Here is a 16,430-nt window from a genome sequence, read left to right as displayed (position 1 = left end):
GGTTTGCACATCTGAATGTGTGTGTTCTGGATCTTAGGGACAGGTTAAACATTTGACTTAATTTTGAAGAGCCAGGGTTCCCTGGGAAGAGCAACAAGATAAGAGGTAAATATGGACATGGATTGTGTCCACCTGGTTACCAGGTGGGGTTAGAGTGCTTGTGGGGGCTCGTTACTGTCTGCTGCATAGCTGATGTGTTTGGATATGCCTGGACTTAATCAGGAGGCCAGCAAAATAACACTAAAGACTTAGAGCAAGGGCAGATTCCGGGTTTGTGTTTTCCCCTCCTTAGAAGATTGTGACATGCAACTAACTGGGATCTCACAGCACTACGGTAATTATTGGTCCCTCCTCTGAAACTAATGACAAGCGTCATATCTCTGGTGGGAAGATAAAGCCCATGGATTTTGTCAGTGTTCTGTTACTAGAGCTATTGAGGCAGCTAGGAGACCTCTCTACCCCACAGTGGCTGTACTGCAAGTCAGCACAGTCAGACATACCACAGTCCGTACTCTAGTGTGACTGCTGGTTGGTCAGGAATGGGTGATTCTTCCAGTGTAAAAATAACAACTAAGTTAGAAGGGGCTGAGGAGATACCAGGAGAGCACTGGTGACATGATCTTGGTATGTGAGACGTGTTCTTAGCATATTGCAGCCTGCTGGCTCGGGGGTGGGGGGGTGGGGGTGGAGATGCAGACAAGTTCTACGCTTGGTGCTATAGGAGGAGTCCAAAGCTTTCATTAGAACCTTCTGTGTCTCTAAAACGAGGGAGAGAATGTATAAAGACGTGAGGCAGCTGACGAGAGCCAGTGATGGACAGATCATCGTATTTCACTCTGGGGAATCTTTATGTTCCTTCTCTTCCGTGTATTGAATCTGTAGCCTTTCATGTTAGACTGTTTCTTCACCAACCTACACTTCAGCGCCTAAGGAAACATCTGAACGCTTGCCCAGATCAGTAGCTCTCTAGGCTCCTTTGCTTTTAAAGGGATTAGAGTTAATGGTTAATTTTAGTCGGGGAGCTTGATTGGCTGTCAGTGGCATTCTGGACCTTGGTGGGGATGTGGTTAAGTGCTTTTGGGTCAAATTCTGGTGACTTACCACACATGAAGCCTGAGGAAAGGTGAGCTGGCCGGATTACAGAATGGACACCACCTCCTCAGAAACCCAGTTAGAGTCTGCCTGACACCCAACACCCAGACAAGCAGTGTGGTTTCACTTCTGCAGAGGATGCAGACAAACCCTTTGAGAAGTGTGAGAAGTGACCCCTGCCACCTCCTGTCATTGTTTCCAAGGGTCTCACGGTGTGTCTGAACATTTAGCTGTTAATTTTTGACCCCCTCTTTAGGGAGAAGAAAGTTGCTTATTGCTTGGCCATTGAGATGTGGCTATCTCATAAAATTCCATGAGGCTTGTGTTGCCCACCATGTTATCTTCAGAGGAAAGGAAAAGCTCTCCTTTACAAACAGTCCAGGAACACGTTTCTCTTTCTTCCATTGTTCAGTAGTGCTGGGGATGGAATGAGGGCCTTGCATATTCAACCTGCTGGACAGCCCGGAACACTCTGCTGCCTCACACCTACCTTACGTGAATCAGTCTCCTAGTAGCCGCTGGGTATACCATGCCGCCTAGCCCACATACCTCCAGGGGTTCTCCAGCCTTCATCTTGTGCTGAGACGACAGACTCGTGCTTCTCCATCCTGCTTTATGTGAGTTCTGGGGATCTGAAGCCTGGTTCTCATGCTTGCAGCAAGAGCTTTACACGCTGAGCCATTGCCAGCTCTCCAGCCCTCAGGAAGGAGATAGTTTCAGGTCTGGATCATGGTGAGAAGTCAGGCTGGGAGAGCGAGTGCTTCACTGTCAAAACCTGGCTTTATCTTCCTAATGTCATGGCTTGGATCTTAGCATACAATATCCCTGCACCTAGGTGTCTACTCACAGTCCATTGGAACTTCCCAATGTCCCACTTTCTTAAAAGAACAGACCACAAAAAACACTATTTCTTTTATTGATTTTGCTATTTTGTCTTTTTAAAAAAGCCAGCCCAATTCAAAACACTTTTCTAGATGCATTTCAAAGGTCTGTACCTTGAATCTGAGGATCTTTGTCTCAGGCAGCACCCCTGGAGAGGCACTAAGACCCTCCGCCCCCAGGTACCTGCTGCTCACAGCACACACAGTTCTTTCTCTTGCCTTCATTTTCCTTTCTTCCAATAGCCATTTTACAAAAGCCATAGTTGAATGAATGGTGGCCTGAGGTGCGGCCTGAGTTCTCTGAGGGAGGGTCTTGTCCAATGCAATTGGTTGATGTCAGATGTCCAACTCCAAGTAGAATTGGGAAGCCAGGCATGTCCCAGATGCCATCCTGGTCACTGCTCTGAGTGGCAGCGGGCAGACCTTCATGGGAAACAGCATGTTACTGAGAGCCTTGCTAACCCCCAACTGCCAACCCTCTGAGACAACTAAAGCCTCTTTTTGTACTTTCCCTAAAAAACCCTAGATGTCTCCCCCAGGGCCTCCTATGGTTCCTGGCTGAGGTGGTGTTGGGACTGTCTCCTTCGTTGCTTTGGTGTGGTTACCACAACCCCAGAGATTCTGTTTGGATTCTGTTCTCGTGAGTTAAATATGTAGTACAAATACTCTGCTGTGTAGATTTGTGTGGTCCAGAACTGAATACACAGAGCAGGCTAGACTTGAACTCAGATCCGTTTACCTCTGCTTCCCCTGGGCTAGTATGCTAGTCTTTCTTAAAGCAAAGATAAAAATGAGACATAGACAAATTGTATTTAAAAAGTGCTTGCTTCTTAGTGAACTTTAAGAAGGGCTGGCTGTTCTTTAGGGGCATTTAGACTCTGTCATGGTTTTTTTTTTTTTTTTTTTTTTTGGATTACATTTGACCTTCCCTCAGGAACTTAGAAGATCCACAGATATGCCAAAGGAAGTGTGCTAATGGGTTCAAGAATTCTGGTTGTATCTGTATACCCAAGAAGGAGTTAAGTTCTTTTTTAAATTACATTTCTTTATGTGTATAGGGGGCAGTGTGTAGGTTTTAGGTTAAATAACTTTTGAGATCAGTCCTTTCTTTCCACATGTGGATTCCATAGATAAAACTCAGGTCTTCGGGATTGGTGGCGAGCACCTTTACTAGTTGAGTGACTGGCCCAAAATAGTCTATCTTCAAATAAGCTGACTTAGACATGTACTTTCCCCTCATACTAGATTATTTACTGAGTATCAGTTTAAACTCCCAAATTTAAAACTTTAATCATCACTGAAAACCACAATCATCACTGAAAACTTTAATCAATTTTAATGAAAGAAAATCCCTGAAGACTTGCTAGTTTGGAAGCTGGCAGAAGTGGCCTGTAAAAGTCTTCAAAGGGGCTGGAGAGATAGCTCAGTCAGCTAAGGAGCAAAGCCTGACACCTGAGTTCCATTCCCAGAACTTGAATGGTAAAAGCAGAGACCCAACTCTGGTAAGTTGTCCTCTGACCTCCATGTGTGTGCCTTGACGTGTGCCCTTCCCACACACAAATAAAAAAAAGTATAATCTCATTAAAAGCATGGGATTGTTGTAGGGGAGGCTGTTTTGTTTTGTTTTTGAGATACAGTATGTAGCCCAGGCTAGCCTATGAACTCTCCATTCTCTTCAGCTCACCTCTTGGTGCTGGGCGTAGACTGCCACCATGCTCAGATTATTTTTATTATTGTTATTATCAGACCTAGAAATTGAATCCCATATGCATGTGTGCTAGACAAGCATTTCACAACCCCAGACAAATCTTTGGGTTTTATAAATATTCTACCACTGAACTACACCCACAACCCAAACTCTTGGGTTTTTTGTTTAGTTTTATTTTTGAGACAAGGTCTCATTAGTTAGCTTAGGTTAGCCTGAAACTTCATATAATCCAAGATAGCCTCTCTGCCTCTCTGCCTCTCTGCCTCTCCAGTGCTAGGATTACAGGCACACAGCACTGTAGCCCTCTCCCCGTTGAAGACTGTGAAAAAACACACCTCAGGGTTAGAATTAAGTCAGCAGTCACCATTCTGGTGAGTCTTAATGCTGGCTAGTGGTGCTTACGCTAACAAACATCTCTGAGGGATTTTAAAAGCAAGTTCTGTATTTTCTGGAGTCATCCTTGAATCTTTCTTTACCGATATCATGACCCAGTTTCCTGTGTTATGTTATGGTGTGAACCTACCTACAACCAAGTCTCTGCTCTGTCCTTTTGCTAAGGAGACTAGACTGAGAGTGAGCCCACTTGGACAGGAAGATGAGGGTGTCTGGGCACCCTACGTGCATGGCTAATAGCAAACACCTGCCGACATGCAGGTCCGGAACATGAGATTTCCAGAACGTGTCTGTGAAGCTGTATCTTCTCTTAAGGGTATTGGAAGCGAGAAACATCAAACATAAATTGTATGATCTTCACAGATGCATGCTGCGCCCACGTTTTATGAATACAGGAGTCGTTCCAAAATTAAACTGGGGTAGGAGTGCAGTGAGGAGCCTTAGCTATCACTGGGAGATTTTCATCAGTAACTCTGGCCTTGGAAAAGGGTTCAGTCACAGCAGTTCTGCGGGAGCAAACTAGATCAAACCAAATTCAAAAGATAGTGAAGGATCTTTTACCCTCTTTCCTGAGGATAATTGGCCTGTTTCTGTGAGAGTCTAATTTACCCTCAGCGAGAGGCCAAATTGGCCTTAATTGTGTCCTAATTATTTGCCTAAACAGCTCATCTTTATTTCCAGCTTTCCTGTCACCTCTTGACATCTGTAGGAGACTACTTCTAAGCTGCTGTTTTACTTGCAAACACCTCTTAACCCTTTAGACACTCTGGTATAAAGTAGCTCACTACTCTCATCCGAGTTCGACTCTCCATGAGTTAGTTCTCATGGCGATTCCCTAAGGATGCCCTACCCGTCTGCATCCACGGAACAGTCTCCGAGCCACTCAAAGAACAGCCCTCTGAAAGCAGGAGAGCAGATCTGGTTCAAATCGAAAGTAGAATACAAGGCTGGAGGTTTCTGTTCCCAACGACCTGGGTTTGATTCTCAGCACCGCGTGCCTCACATCTGCCTGTAACTCCAGTTCCAGGGGAATCTAAAGCCCTTCTCTGGCCTCCTCAGGTACAAGACACGCACATGGTACACAAGCATACATTCAAGCAAAACACCCACAATATAATTTAAAAAATAAAAAATGGGGAAGAAAAGATGAAAAGAGAAATTCCCCTCAATAATGAAAACCCTGTATCACAGAAGAACAGAGGTGGTGGCTTTAGAACTAGGGATCTAGAAAACATCCAACAGTAAGGGTCTTGGAGTCTCTGGAGTTCAGGTTGTCTTAAGCCACCACGTGGGTGCTAGAAATCAACCTGAGTCCTCTGCAAGAATAACCAGTGTTCTCAACACTAAGCATTTCGCCAGCCCTTGCTTTATATTTGTGCACATCTGTGTGTGGATCTGAGCAAGTGCATTCCAGTGTCGGGAATCCAGAAGTGTTAGGCCCCCTGGAGCTAGAGTCACAGGCAGTTGTGAGCAAACTAGTGTGGGTGCTGTGAACCAAACTTTAGAGCAGCCAGTGCGTTTAATGGCCAAACCATCTCTTCAACCCCGAGAATTTAGGACTTAGAAGGATCCAGAGGAAAGGGGGAATAAAACAATGTTCTAGAATGTTCTACAACCAATCCATACAGAAGAATGCAGCCCATGAGAATTGCATTTCTTCCTACCTGACCTCAAACCTTTCTACTCATGTGAACAGTTAATACAGAGACAGTGCCAGGGTGCCAGGAAAACTCACGGAAGGCTGAGCTCCGTTGCCTACTTCAGGATGTCTGCCAACTTCTCCTCATAGTATAGGAAGTTCTCCTGAATGTCCTCCCAGGGCTCAAAGGCCTTGGATTCACCCTCTTCTTGCTCCACAAAATTCTGCCAGATGTACTCGAAGTCCTGGGGTTTCATGATGCGAAGTTTGCAGCCGGCCTCCTTCAGCTTCTTCAGAGCAGCCTGGACCTCTGGCTCCTCCCACATGAAGAGCCGGCTCACCTGGATGAGCAGACGCAGGTTCTTGGTCTTGCTGAGGGTTTTGAGAATTCGGTCAGCGCAGGCTGCACAGGGGCTGGAGGACACATACCAGGTGACATTATACTTCAGGGCCGGGTCGAAAGCTGGCAGGATGGTGTTGAAGAAAGCCTCCTCAGCATGGGCGCCAGCATGTTCATCCTCCAGGTAGCCCTGCGTCGCCTGCACTTGGCCTCCCTTGCTCTGCGCCTCGACCACATAGCAGAGAAAGGTCTTATTCCGCCCGGAACTGTATTCCACATTCCGGAACTGAAACTTAAAGAAGTTGACAGGCAGCCGTACCCTGTAGGTCAAGGGGACAAGGCAGGGAAGAAGGGAATGGTGAGTCTTTGTTTCTAGAACCTAGAGCAGGCAGATCTCCAAGACCCATTCATTCTTACTGAAAATGAGCCGAGTCTATGCTAACACTGACGACACACAGAGAGTGGACCACAAAGGTCATGAGGGCTTGCTACTCTTCTAGAGGACTCGAGTTTGGTCCCCATGTTCAGCAACTCACAACTACCTGTAACTCTAGTTCCAAGAGCTCTGACACACAATTCTGGCAACCAAGGTCACCTGTACACACTCAGTGACGTATACACATCAGTATAAAAATATCCACCTTTTGAAAACAATATAATTTTTTTTTATGTAGTCCTGGCTGTCCTGGAATGAACTATATAGACAAGGTTGGCCTCGAACTCACAGAGACCTGCCTGCATTTACCTCCAAGTGCTGGGAGTAGAGGCGTGAGCCACCATGCTTGGTGCAAATATAAATCTCTTACATAGAGCTTACTGGGAGGGACAGACATAAACTGGATTTGAGTTTGTATTCTGATTACTCCACTAAGAAGTGGCCTGAATGAGTCTGTCTCTGAGTTTCCCTCCTCTCCTCATTTCTTTCTCGCAACAGGGTCCAGTTAGCCCAACCAGCCTGGGACTCCAGCTTGTCTTGTCTCTGCCTCCCTCCCAAGTTCTGGGATGGCAGACACGTGCCACCATCACCCACCCCATCAGCACACGCCACAATGAGGCAGCAGGTTGTGAAATTTCTCTTGATGGAATAAGACAAAGATTTTACAAATCGCCCCACGCCTTCCTTTCTCATTGAAGCTCACATAGGTTGCATTTTGGTCACGGAATAGCCTATATCGTGGAATCTGGCTGTCTCTCAGTTGAAAGGGGTTTTACATGATCAGGGGTAAGAATTACCTGTAAGATGAGTCTACCCAAGGGTATACCACAAGGTAATTAAGCTTGAGTCATTTCAGCCTTGAAAGACTTGGCCCTTGGCCTCCATGTGACTGTCTTCTAGCGACTAGAATCTAGTCAGACTACCGAGATGTAAATAAATAACCAGGAACGCCAGAACACTGCAGGAGTGGTCAGGAGAGGAACCTCTGCGCCATGACAGTCAGTCTCTCAACCTGACTAGATTTAGAATCACCCGGAGATGCATCTCTGGGCATGTCAGTGAGGGTGTTTCCAGGGGGATTTACCTGAGAAGGGAAGAACTATCCTGAGTTGTAGGGACCACGGCATGGGCTCAGGTCTCAGGCTGATAGAAAGGGGAAAGAAGAGCCGAGCAGCAGCGTTCCCTGCTTCCAGCTTCCTGGCTGTGGAAGCCACGTGACCAGCCACCTCACTTATGCCTGCTTGGCTCCAACAAGTTATATCTCCTCAGACTGTGAGCCCAAAGAAACTGCTCTTCCATTGCATTTGGTTACAGCGATGAAGACAGGCTTTGGACAATGTACATGGGGCCATACAAGATGTCTTCCAGTTCCTGAAGAAAAGTGACCTGCAGGGGCCCTCCAGGGAAGATCACAGTGGTGACACCGGGCTCATGCAGTATGGCTGGGCATAGCCTGAGGTTGATCTAAAGAGCCCACTAGACGTCTTAGGACAGTGGGCTTCGTAAGTAGAAGATTTAAGGGGAGAGTTATATCAGGCAATAAATGGAGTAGGAGTAGCCAGGCTTTTGTTTTGTTTTGTTTTGTTTTTTGTTTTTCGAGACAGGGTTTCTCTGTGTAGCCCTGGCTGTCCTGGAACTCACTCTGTAGACCAGGCTGGCCTCGAACTCAGAAATCTGCCTGCCTCTGCCTCCCAAGTGCTGGAATAGCCAGGCATTTTAAAGAACAGCATGTCATTAATAAAAGGAGAGGAAGCATCAGAGTTGATGATCGTGTTCTTTTAAAATTGTATTTACTTGTTTATTTATTGGGAGGAGGCACCTGTGCCACGTCATGTGTGTGGAAATCAGAGGACGACTTGTGAGAGAAGTTGAGGCTGGGGGATGGAGCTCGGGTAATGAGAACTGACAGCCAGCACCTTTACCTGCTGAGACAGCTTGTGGCTCTCTCAAAGATTGTTCTTACTTTCCTCATTTGTGAGTGTTTTCCTAAAATTTAGACCTGAACAGGTTTGGGGGCCAATGAAGATGAGATTTGTTTTCAATGTCAGGAGTAAAAAGGTGTTGAATTATTAGTTAATAAATCCTGGCGACAGTGTCGCTGCCTGCCTCAGTGGTTTATGTTCTCAAATGAAAGACACGTACACAACGTCTGTATTTTAATATGCCCTATGCAGCACAATAGCTGGGTGACTGCCTAGCCTCCATGCTGCTAGAAGCTACTTCCTGTGGATAATTCTGAGTTACCACTTACTGGCTTCTGTGTTCCATCTTGACCGCTCCGGACCCATTTGTGCAGCCCTCTGAGCTCTGCTTTCTTAGCCCAAGCAAGCTCTCCTCGCTTTAGCTGCTGGTATCTTTATTTACCAGTCAGAACCAACTGAGGGCAAGTTCCCAGAAAGTAGCGCAGACCCTCTTGCACAAACAGTTTTGGGGGAACATAGTTAGCATTCACAATAGAAGTAGCAACAGAAAGGATGCCCGTCAGAGGGGCTGCTTCTCTTGCTATAACTAGTCACTAGGCTGGGGTGTGGCTCCCCGAGAGTGCTTGCCCAGCATGTAAGATCCACAGTGCTACAGAATAAACGTGTAATCTCCGAAACAACTGCCGAACATGGCCCAGGACACCTCTAACTTGGGTGCCCGTCTTTGCTTCTCCCTCCCCAGGAAGGTCAGCAGACTTCAGGGCTGCAGGGAGCAGCTAGTATCCCACACTTTGGCTGCTTAAGGAGAAACAGCCAATCGTTAGAACTCAGGAGCTCCCCACACCCGGGGATTTTTCCTCCCCTTGCCAAACATTCTCCACTCATGTCCCCACGTCCCCTGCTGTCAAGGTAAAGTTCCCAATATGAAGCTGGAGCTATCTGAGGACCCAGCCCCAGGATTCCTTCAGGGCTATATTTAGCTCTCTGAGCCCTTCCATCCCTGGCTGCAAGAGTTTACTATTTACTTCACACTGCATCAGGAACAATCGCCCAATGTCTTTCCTCTTAATATTTCCAGTTACATAGTTCCACTCACTCACAAGGCCACCCTCCAGCTCTGTCTGTTCCCCTCACTTCCTGAAAGAGATTTCTTCTCCCAGGGACACAGAGAAAGCATTGCTCCACCTTGTCCGCTGTAGCCTCACTTTTAAGAGCAAGCTAGCTCAATGGATGAGGACTGAGTACTGCTTGAAGTCCCTCCCTCATAAACTCTGACATTTGCCCCTCCTCTTCTTCCCTGAGCATTAAGAGAGGACCCAGAAACCCTAAACCCATGGGAGAGGAAGAAAGGTCACCTCGCTATAAATATCCATTTGTGACCCAGTCCTGCCAGCAGCCCAGGGCCTGGCCTGCCTCTCGCAGTGCCTCTGCTCTCGCTGCTTAAGGGAGGACCTGCAGCCTACACTTTCCTTTGGCTTGGCGAGAGCCCGAGCTTGCTTGGTTCCTTTACCTCCTCACTAAGGCTTTCTGGTGAGAAGGGGCATAAAGGTCAAATGAGGTTCCCTGGGTCTCCCAACGACTACCCAGCCAGGAAAAGGCTGGCAGAGGTCTGACATCAGTGCAGGGAACTGGGTAACACGGGATCTCAGGCAACTGGGGAAACACCGGATAAGCCAAGACTACTTACTTAGCCCCTTAGGGAAGAAAGGAAGCAGAGGGGTCTAATTTCTCAGCTTAAACCTTTTCCCTAATAACGCAGTGTGGCTAAGCATCACTCTCCACCTCAGTAGATTTCCCTGCTAAAGAAGCAGTGGGCATTTGTCTCTGTGTCATTGTGTACATGTGCGCATGTGTGTTGGGGGTGGTGGTGGTAGGCTAGAGTGACACTTGGCCTGAAGTCTTGTTTCTTTGTATTCATTCACTTGTTCAGGTGTAGACCTGGGGTGTGGCTCCAGCTCTCTTTTAAGCGCCACTTACTCTGGGCATTGAACTGAACAAAGAGGGAAACCCAGAACCTAACATCTAGAGAATAAAAAAATCAGCTGAATGAGGGGAACCTAAGGTGGGCATATGTAGTATATATTTTTTCTAAGCTTTGAAACATTTGTGTTTCCTAAGCACAGAAACACAGTGACAGGGAGCAGCATAGGAGTCCCTAGGATCTAGCTGGTCAGAGGTAAGATTGTTTTGCTACAAAAGTAGCCCTGGAGTGGTAAGTCCGCTCAGGACTGAGGATCCGATACTGACATGTTTGACATGTTTAGGTTGCCCTCACCAGACCTGTGTGTGACACCTGTGGTAGAGGGAGAGCTTCTGCTCTCAGTAACCACCTTCCTCAGACTCGCTCAGTATGGGACACCGCTCAGGGAGAGGAGTGCAGAGCAAAGCAGAAGGTTCTAGAACTAAGGAGAAGATGCTAGATTTGCAGGGCTGCATAAAGTTTTCTGCCCAGGGCAAGCAGGAAGTCTGTGCCTTCTCTGTGGGAGACACTCTTTCCACACTGTTGACCTCCTTGAAGGCTGGGGTGGCAGCTGGTGGGCTATTTCCTGGTTCTAGCAGTGCACTCCCCAGCATGCTCCAGAGACCAGGGTGGGAAAATGTGTCATTAAGAATAGGGGCGGGTGTTATAGCTGATGCCTTTAACCCAGCACGTGGGGAGTGGGGGTCAGGGCAGAGATGGGCAGATCTCTGTGAACTGGAAGGCAGCCTGGTCTAAGTACTTAGTTCCAGGACAGCCAGAGCTACGCAGTGAGACCTTGTCTCAAAAACCTAAAGCTCAGTGGTTAAAGTGCTCACTGTGCAAGAGTCAGGGCCCAACTCTGAATCCTCAGACCCTAAGTAAAGAGTCAGATGTGGTAGTGCCTTGTCTATAATCCAGGCCTTCCTATGGGAATGTGGAAGGCAGAAACAGAAGATTCCTTGGGAGCTCATGGGCCAGTGAGCAGACACAGTGGGAAAAGCAAGAGGCCCTGCCTCAAACAGGTGAAGGTGGGGATAGACCCTTAAGTGGTTCTCCTGTGACCTCCACACATATGTCCATCATGGTGTGCATGTTCCTGCACTCACACAAACGTGTGCAGACAAATGCGCACACGTTCACACACACAACTGGTGTCGAAGGCTCACTGCATAGACATACATGTGAACAAAACATATTTTCGCATACAGTAAAATAAGTAAGTGAAGAATAAGGCGTGGTTAAAAGAAAACTCATTCTGCCATCTTTCCTCAGTCTATGGCTACCCCTGTGACAGCAGGCCACGCTCTCTACAGAAGCATACACGATGCCACGCTTACAAGGATGGTGCCGAGTAGGGCCAGGGTCACTCATGGCAGAGACGGAAAGATGGGGATCATGTTGTCCTCGAGCATCCCCGTGCTTGCTGCAAGGGCGTGCCCGGGAAATTCTGTCAGTGCTGAGAACTGCAAGTCTCTCCATGTTCTGCTCTTCTCCGCGTAAGCCTCCCTCTCTCCCGTTTGCTTCCCGTCACAGTACAGTGGCTTGCAGAGAGCCTAACACATGGAAGTGCTCATTCATTAGGCCCATTCATTTGCCCTACAAATATTTATCAAGTACCAACTGAGAGCCAGAGCTGATGAACGAGAGGGCTGGTGCTCACGTGAGAGAGCTATTCTAACACAAGCAAGCAGCAAGTGTATAATTCATTGGTGGCAAGTATTTGTGAACATAAAAGTCCATTCTATGGTTTGTCTGGGGGTAGTGCTATGCTTTGTAGTCATAAGGTCCTGGGCTTTCTTGCCTTATGACTCTAGCTAACCTTGAGCAAAGCCCCTGTCCCTCTGAGGTTTATTTCTATATGCAAACAACAGAGTAATCCAACCTCTGAGACTTTGAACTATAGTAGACACTCAATAAGTCGCAGCTACTACTGATGGATGATATCTTCTCGAAGCCTCAAGTTGTATCTTTCCAAGACCCATCCTAAGTTTAACCAAACTACAGAAAGAAAAACTTCTGGAACTGAGAGAAATATACCCAGCTCTTTGAGGGTAAGGAAAATATTCCCTAAGTTGTAACATGATTTTTTTTATATCACCACCACCGCCGCCGCTACCACCACCATCATCATCACCATCATCACCACCACCACCATCATCATCACACCCTCATCATGTGTATGTATGTTTGTTGTACATGCTGTGTGGTGTGGACACCAGTCTATGCATGTCATGCCACATGTTTGGAGGCCAGAGGACAATTTTGGGAAGTCAGTTCTTCCCTTCCACCTTTGTGTGAGTGCTGCCGGGCTTGCAGGACAAGCTCCTTTACCTGCTGAGCCATTTTGCAAGCCCAACATTTGTTGACTTCTCTCGTGTAAATCCTGCACTGTGAAGACTTCGGGGTGTCAGTGGAAATCCCTGGATACAGGCCAGGGAAGAGGTGGTCAGAGTCTCCTCTCCAGATGGGAGGATCTGCCTTCAGAGACCCTCTCCAGACTCTTCCACCATCTTTCTTTGTTCTTGTGCTCAGGGCTGCTTCCTGTCTGTCTGTCTGTCTGTCTGTCTGTCCATCCGAAGTACCCCATGCAAATAGAATCACAACAGACAATCTAAGGAGCATTTTAGACCTGTTCCCTGTGGAGTCTAGACCAGGAAAGGAGCGGCTTTGCTGGCCCTTTGGAAAGGAGGAAAAGGCGAGCCATCTCTGCTGGCCCTGCAAAGGCACAGCCACACCTCTGGGCTATTTTAAGTATCTGTTTATCCAGAGAAGCCCAAGAGACAGATCACCACAGCTGCTGTCTGTGTCCAGGAAACACTCAGAGCTCCACCTCCATCCAGAAGTGCTCTCAGAGATCTCAGGATGGTGCCCCTCTGCACCCGCTTCTCTGAGTCTTGAGTCATAGAAAACCTCCAACTCTCATTACCATGGGAGACCTGTGGTCAAGACACTTGGCTAGGAGGCCCAAGAACTACTTCCTGGTTCTGTGGTCTTAGGTATATTGTATATATAGCTTCCCTGAGTCGGCTCCTCTCTCTCTCTCTCTCTCTCTCTCTCTCTCTCTCTCTCTCTCTCTCCATTACCTGATGTTAAATAAGCATATTCCCTTGACTACGTGTTGTGAATCCTTAGACAAATGTCGTTACTTCAGAGAACTTTCAGGCTCCCCTGCTCTGGGACCCCAGTTTGTATTCAATTCAAAACTCAGTCTAATTTTACTGTTGACCCACCTTGCCCTGTATCTGGGAGATAAAAGCTGCATCGAGTGGAAGGTATGTATGTAACCCAGGACAACACGGCCCAGGACGCTCGGGTGTCAGTAAAAAGATCCTGTGCCATAGGCGAGCCACTGGAATGGAGGACCCTGCTGGCCTATTCGTCCCAGGCTTTCCCTGTGTCTATATTAGTCTGTGCCCAGCTGTTCCCTTAATCCTAGGATGAGAGCAAGATTATCTGGGTGAACAAGAGTGAATGGAAGTTCAATGGCTACTTCACATCTCAGAAACCAAGCAACATTTCCCCCCGGGGCTCTCTTAGAAGTTGGAAAATATCTGAGCAGGAAGGGACATTAAGAATCAAGCCGAGTAGCTTCCTCGTGTTAGAAGTAGGAAATCGGAGGCCAGGCCTGGGGCAATACAGGTCAAGCATAAGACAGCAAGTGCAAACTACTCCCCAGGGCTGCTCTTCCCTCATGCCTTTGCTCCCCCCAGACTCGGTGTGCCCCCACTCAGCCTTTGCGCATTGCTGGGGACTGCTGTGAAGGGAACCGCAGTTCAGGGAGGACACTCGCCCTCCCAGCCCCTCCTTATTCTGCCGTGGATTTAGCAGCATCTTCCGTTCTAGGGATAGAGAGAATGAAGGAGGAAGGCTACTTGCACTCATTTGTGAGGATGGCACAATCTGGACAAGAGGGGACCCTGCAGACTGATTTGAGCCCGTTGCTATAGGCTGTGCGTACACACACAAGCATCTGCAGTCCTGGAGATGACTGTCTTGCTGGGATCATCTTTAAATAGCCGTTCTCACCGAGCTTGCTGGGATTGGACTATATGCACGGGCAGGTGATGCCCAACACGAGACAAGTCCAGACTGCCACCAGGGCTCCTTCTCCCTCTCCACAGCACCCATACCACCACTCTTCCAGAAACTTCTCTCACCCATCCTGCCTTTTTGCACATTGTCAGAGACTGCCGTGAAGAAAATGTCATGTAGTTTCAGTCTGTGGGTTCCGTTCCCAGAGCACTCCTCTTACATCCTTCTGATGACGAGGTCCAGGTCGTCACCTCAAAAAAAGAGTATCTGGACCTGGTGACATGTGCTTTTAATCCCAGCAATGAAGAGGCAAAGGCAGGAGGATGATCTCTGTGAGTTCAAGGCCTGCCTGGTCTACATAGTGAGATCCAGGCCAGCCAGAGTTACATAGTAACACACTGATTCTAATTAATTAATTAATTAATTAATAAAAACAAAATAAAGATAAGAGGCCTTTGCTACCCTGAAGCCTCCTGCTAGCATGCTAGACACAGAACTCACGGCTGACCTTGGCCTCCACTATTCTTGGCCTAACCTTCCACAGCCTGCTCAGACCCCACACTCTCCCAGGCAGGAGACCCCAGCCCCCACACAAGGCTTACCCAGTGACAATCTCGAAGGGCGGCAGATCGATCAGCTCCTTCAGCTTCTCAGGGTCTTCTAGGTTCTCCAAATCATCTCCATTCTGAGAGGCTGGCGCCGCGGCCTCGGCGGCCTCTTCCTTCTGAGCCATGGAGGAACTGTGGCCGAGAGGTGGAGAGGTTGCCAGGCCAGCCAAGGGCCTGGCGGCAGAGTCCCAAGCAGCTGTCAGCAGCTAAGCCTGGCTGGGGATGACAGAAAGAGGACCAGGTTTGGTACTCCCCACAACTCAGCTGCAGGTTTTATAAGCAGGGCCTCCCGCCCCGCCCCTGGAATTGTCTCACTCATCTTTTTTTTTAATTGAATGACTGACGGGTGACAGGGTGGGGGAATGGAAACTCTGGCCATGTGTATTCCCCTATTTATCAGCAGGCAGACAGGAAGCTGGCAGGTGGGGAGGGCTGGGCCTCGTCTTCCCTGTCTCTCCTCTCTCATTTACCCAGACTCAACTGAGTTTTAGGGGAAAAGGCCTCTCAGTGGTTTAAACAGATAAGGCCTGTGATGAAGGAGGGACTTGTAGAGACCCCACCCATTTCTACTGGGGGGGACTCGGGTTCAGGAAAAGAGGGTCTTTGTGGGGCTTGAGATAGAAACCAACGATTTGAGAGGAGAATGCCTGTTGCTACTCAGGGTCTGCATGTTGATATACCTGTCATGAGCCCAGGTGGGCGGGTCCACGTTTGCGCATGCGCGTAAGCATATATATACCAGCCTGTTACTGCAGTGGCCAGAAGCCCCATCAGGTGTCTTCTTCTATCAATGTCCACCATTTCTTTGAGGCAGAATATGTCCCTAAACCTAGTGCCTCACAGTCTGAGTTAGGCTAGAAGGCAGTAAAGCCCCAGCCACCTTCAGGCCCCTGCTCTGCTCAGAGCCCGGTTCCTAGGCGTTTCAAGGCCACACAGCGTTTTTCTGTCCGTGTTGGGATCCAAGATCTGGTTTTCATGGTTGAGGATCAAGTTTAACTATCTCTCCAGCTTCTGACCGCCACGAGTATAGCTGTAGTGATGTCATATTTGCTGAGTTTCAGAGTTTCTAAATGGGCAATGAGTTTAGTGGTTTACCTGTAGAAAACTATATGAGAGTCTTCACAGCCATGGGAGACAACATGTATTCTTGTCGCAGTAAACACCGGGACTCTGAGACTCTCAAAAGGGTCTCATTGCTTGAGGTCATTTGACCTTAAGCGGCATTGGTAGGCTGAAAGTTTGGTGCAAGAGGCAAGTTTTCAGCCCACATCCCCTCCGCCAGTCCTGTGCCTATCTGACAAATGCATGCTGAGCAGACGCTCCGCTGGGACCTGAGGTGCAGAACAGACCAAAGGAAGAAGCAAAGGAAAACCCTGCTCTTGTGGAGCTGGCAGGCGTCGGCTGCTACATCAGCTAAGT

At 48.1% G+C, this 16,430-nt stretch overlaps 1 protein-coding gene across 1 annotated transcript; it reads right to left on the bottom strand.

Annotated features, from left to right (window-relative positions):
• Window positions 1-1,989: 1,989 nt before the first annotated feature.
• Apobec2 (apolipoprotein B mRNA editing enzyme catalytic subunit 2) lies at window positions 1,990-15,257 on the bottom strand. The gene is made up of 3 exons (XM_028766791.1): window positions 15,006-15,257; window positions 5,810-6,373; window positions 1,990-2,396 (listed from the first exon to the last, which is right to left on the bottom strand). Exons 1-2 carry the CDS (start codon window positions 15,134-15,136, stop codon window positions 5,830-5,832), a joined length of 675 nt encoding a protein of 224 aa, XP_028622624.1. The 5' UTR covers window positions 15,137-15,257; the 3' UTR covers window positions 1,990-2,396; window positions 5,810-5,829.
• Window positions 15,258-16,430: the final 1,173 nt, after the last annotated feature.

Source organism: Grammomys surdaster, unplaced genomic scaffold, assembly GCF_004785775.1.
Source record: "Grammomys surdaster isolate TR1022 unplaced genomic scaffold, NIH_TR_1.0 169, whole genome shotgun sequence".
Classification (NCBI taxonomy): domain Eukaryota; kingdom Metazoa; phylum Chordata; class Mammalia; order Rodentia; family Muridae; genus Grammomys; species Grammomys surdaster.
This window is presented reverse-complemented; position numbering and strand designations above follow the sequence as displayed.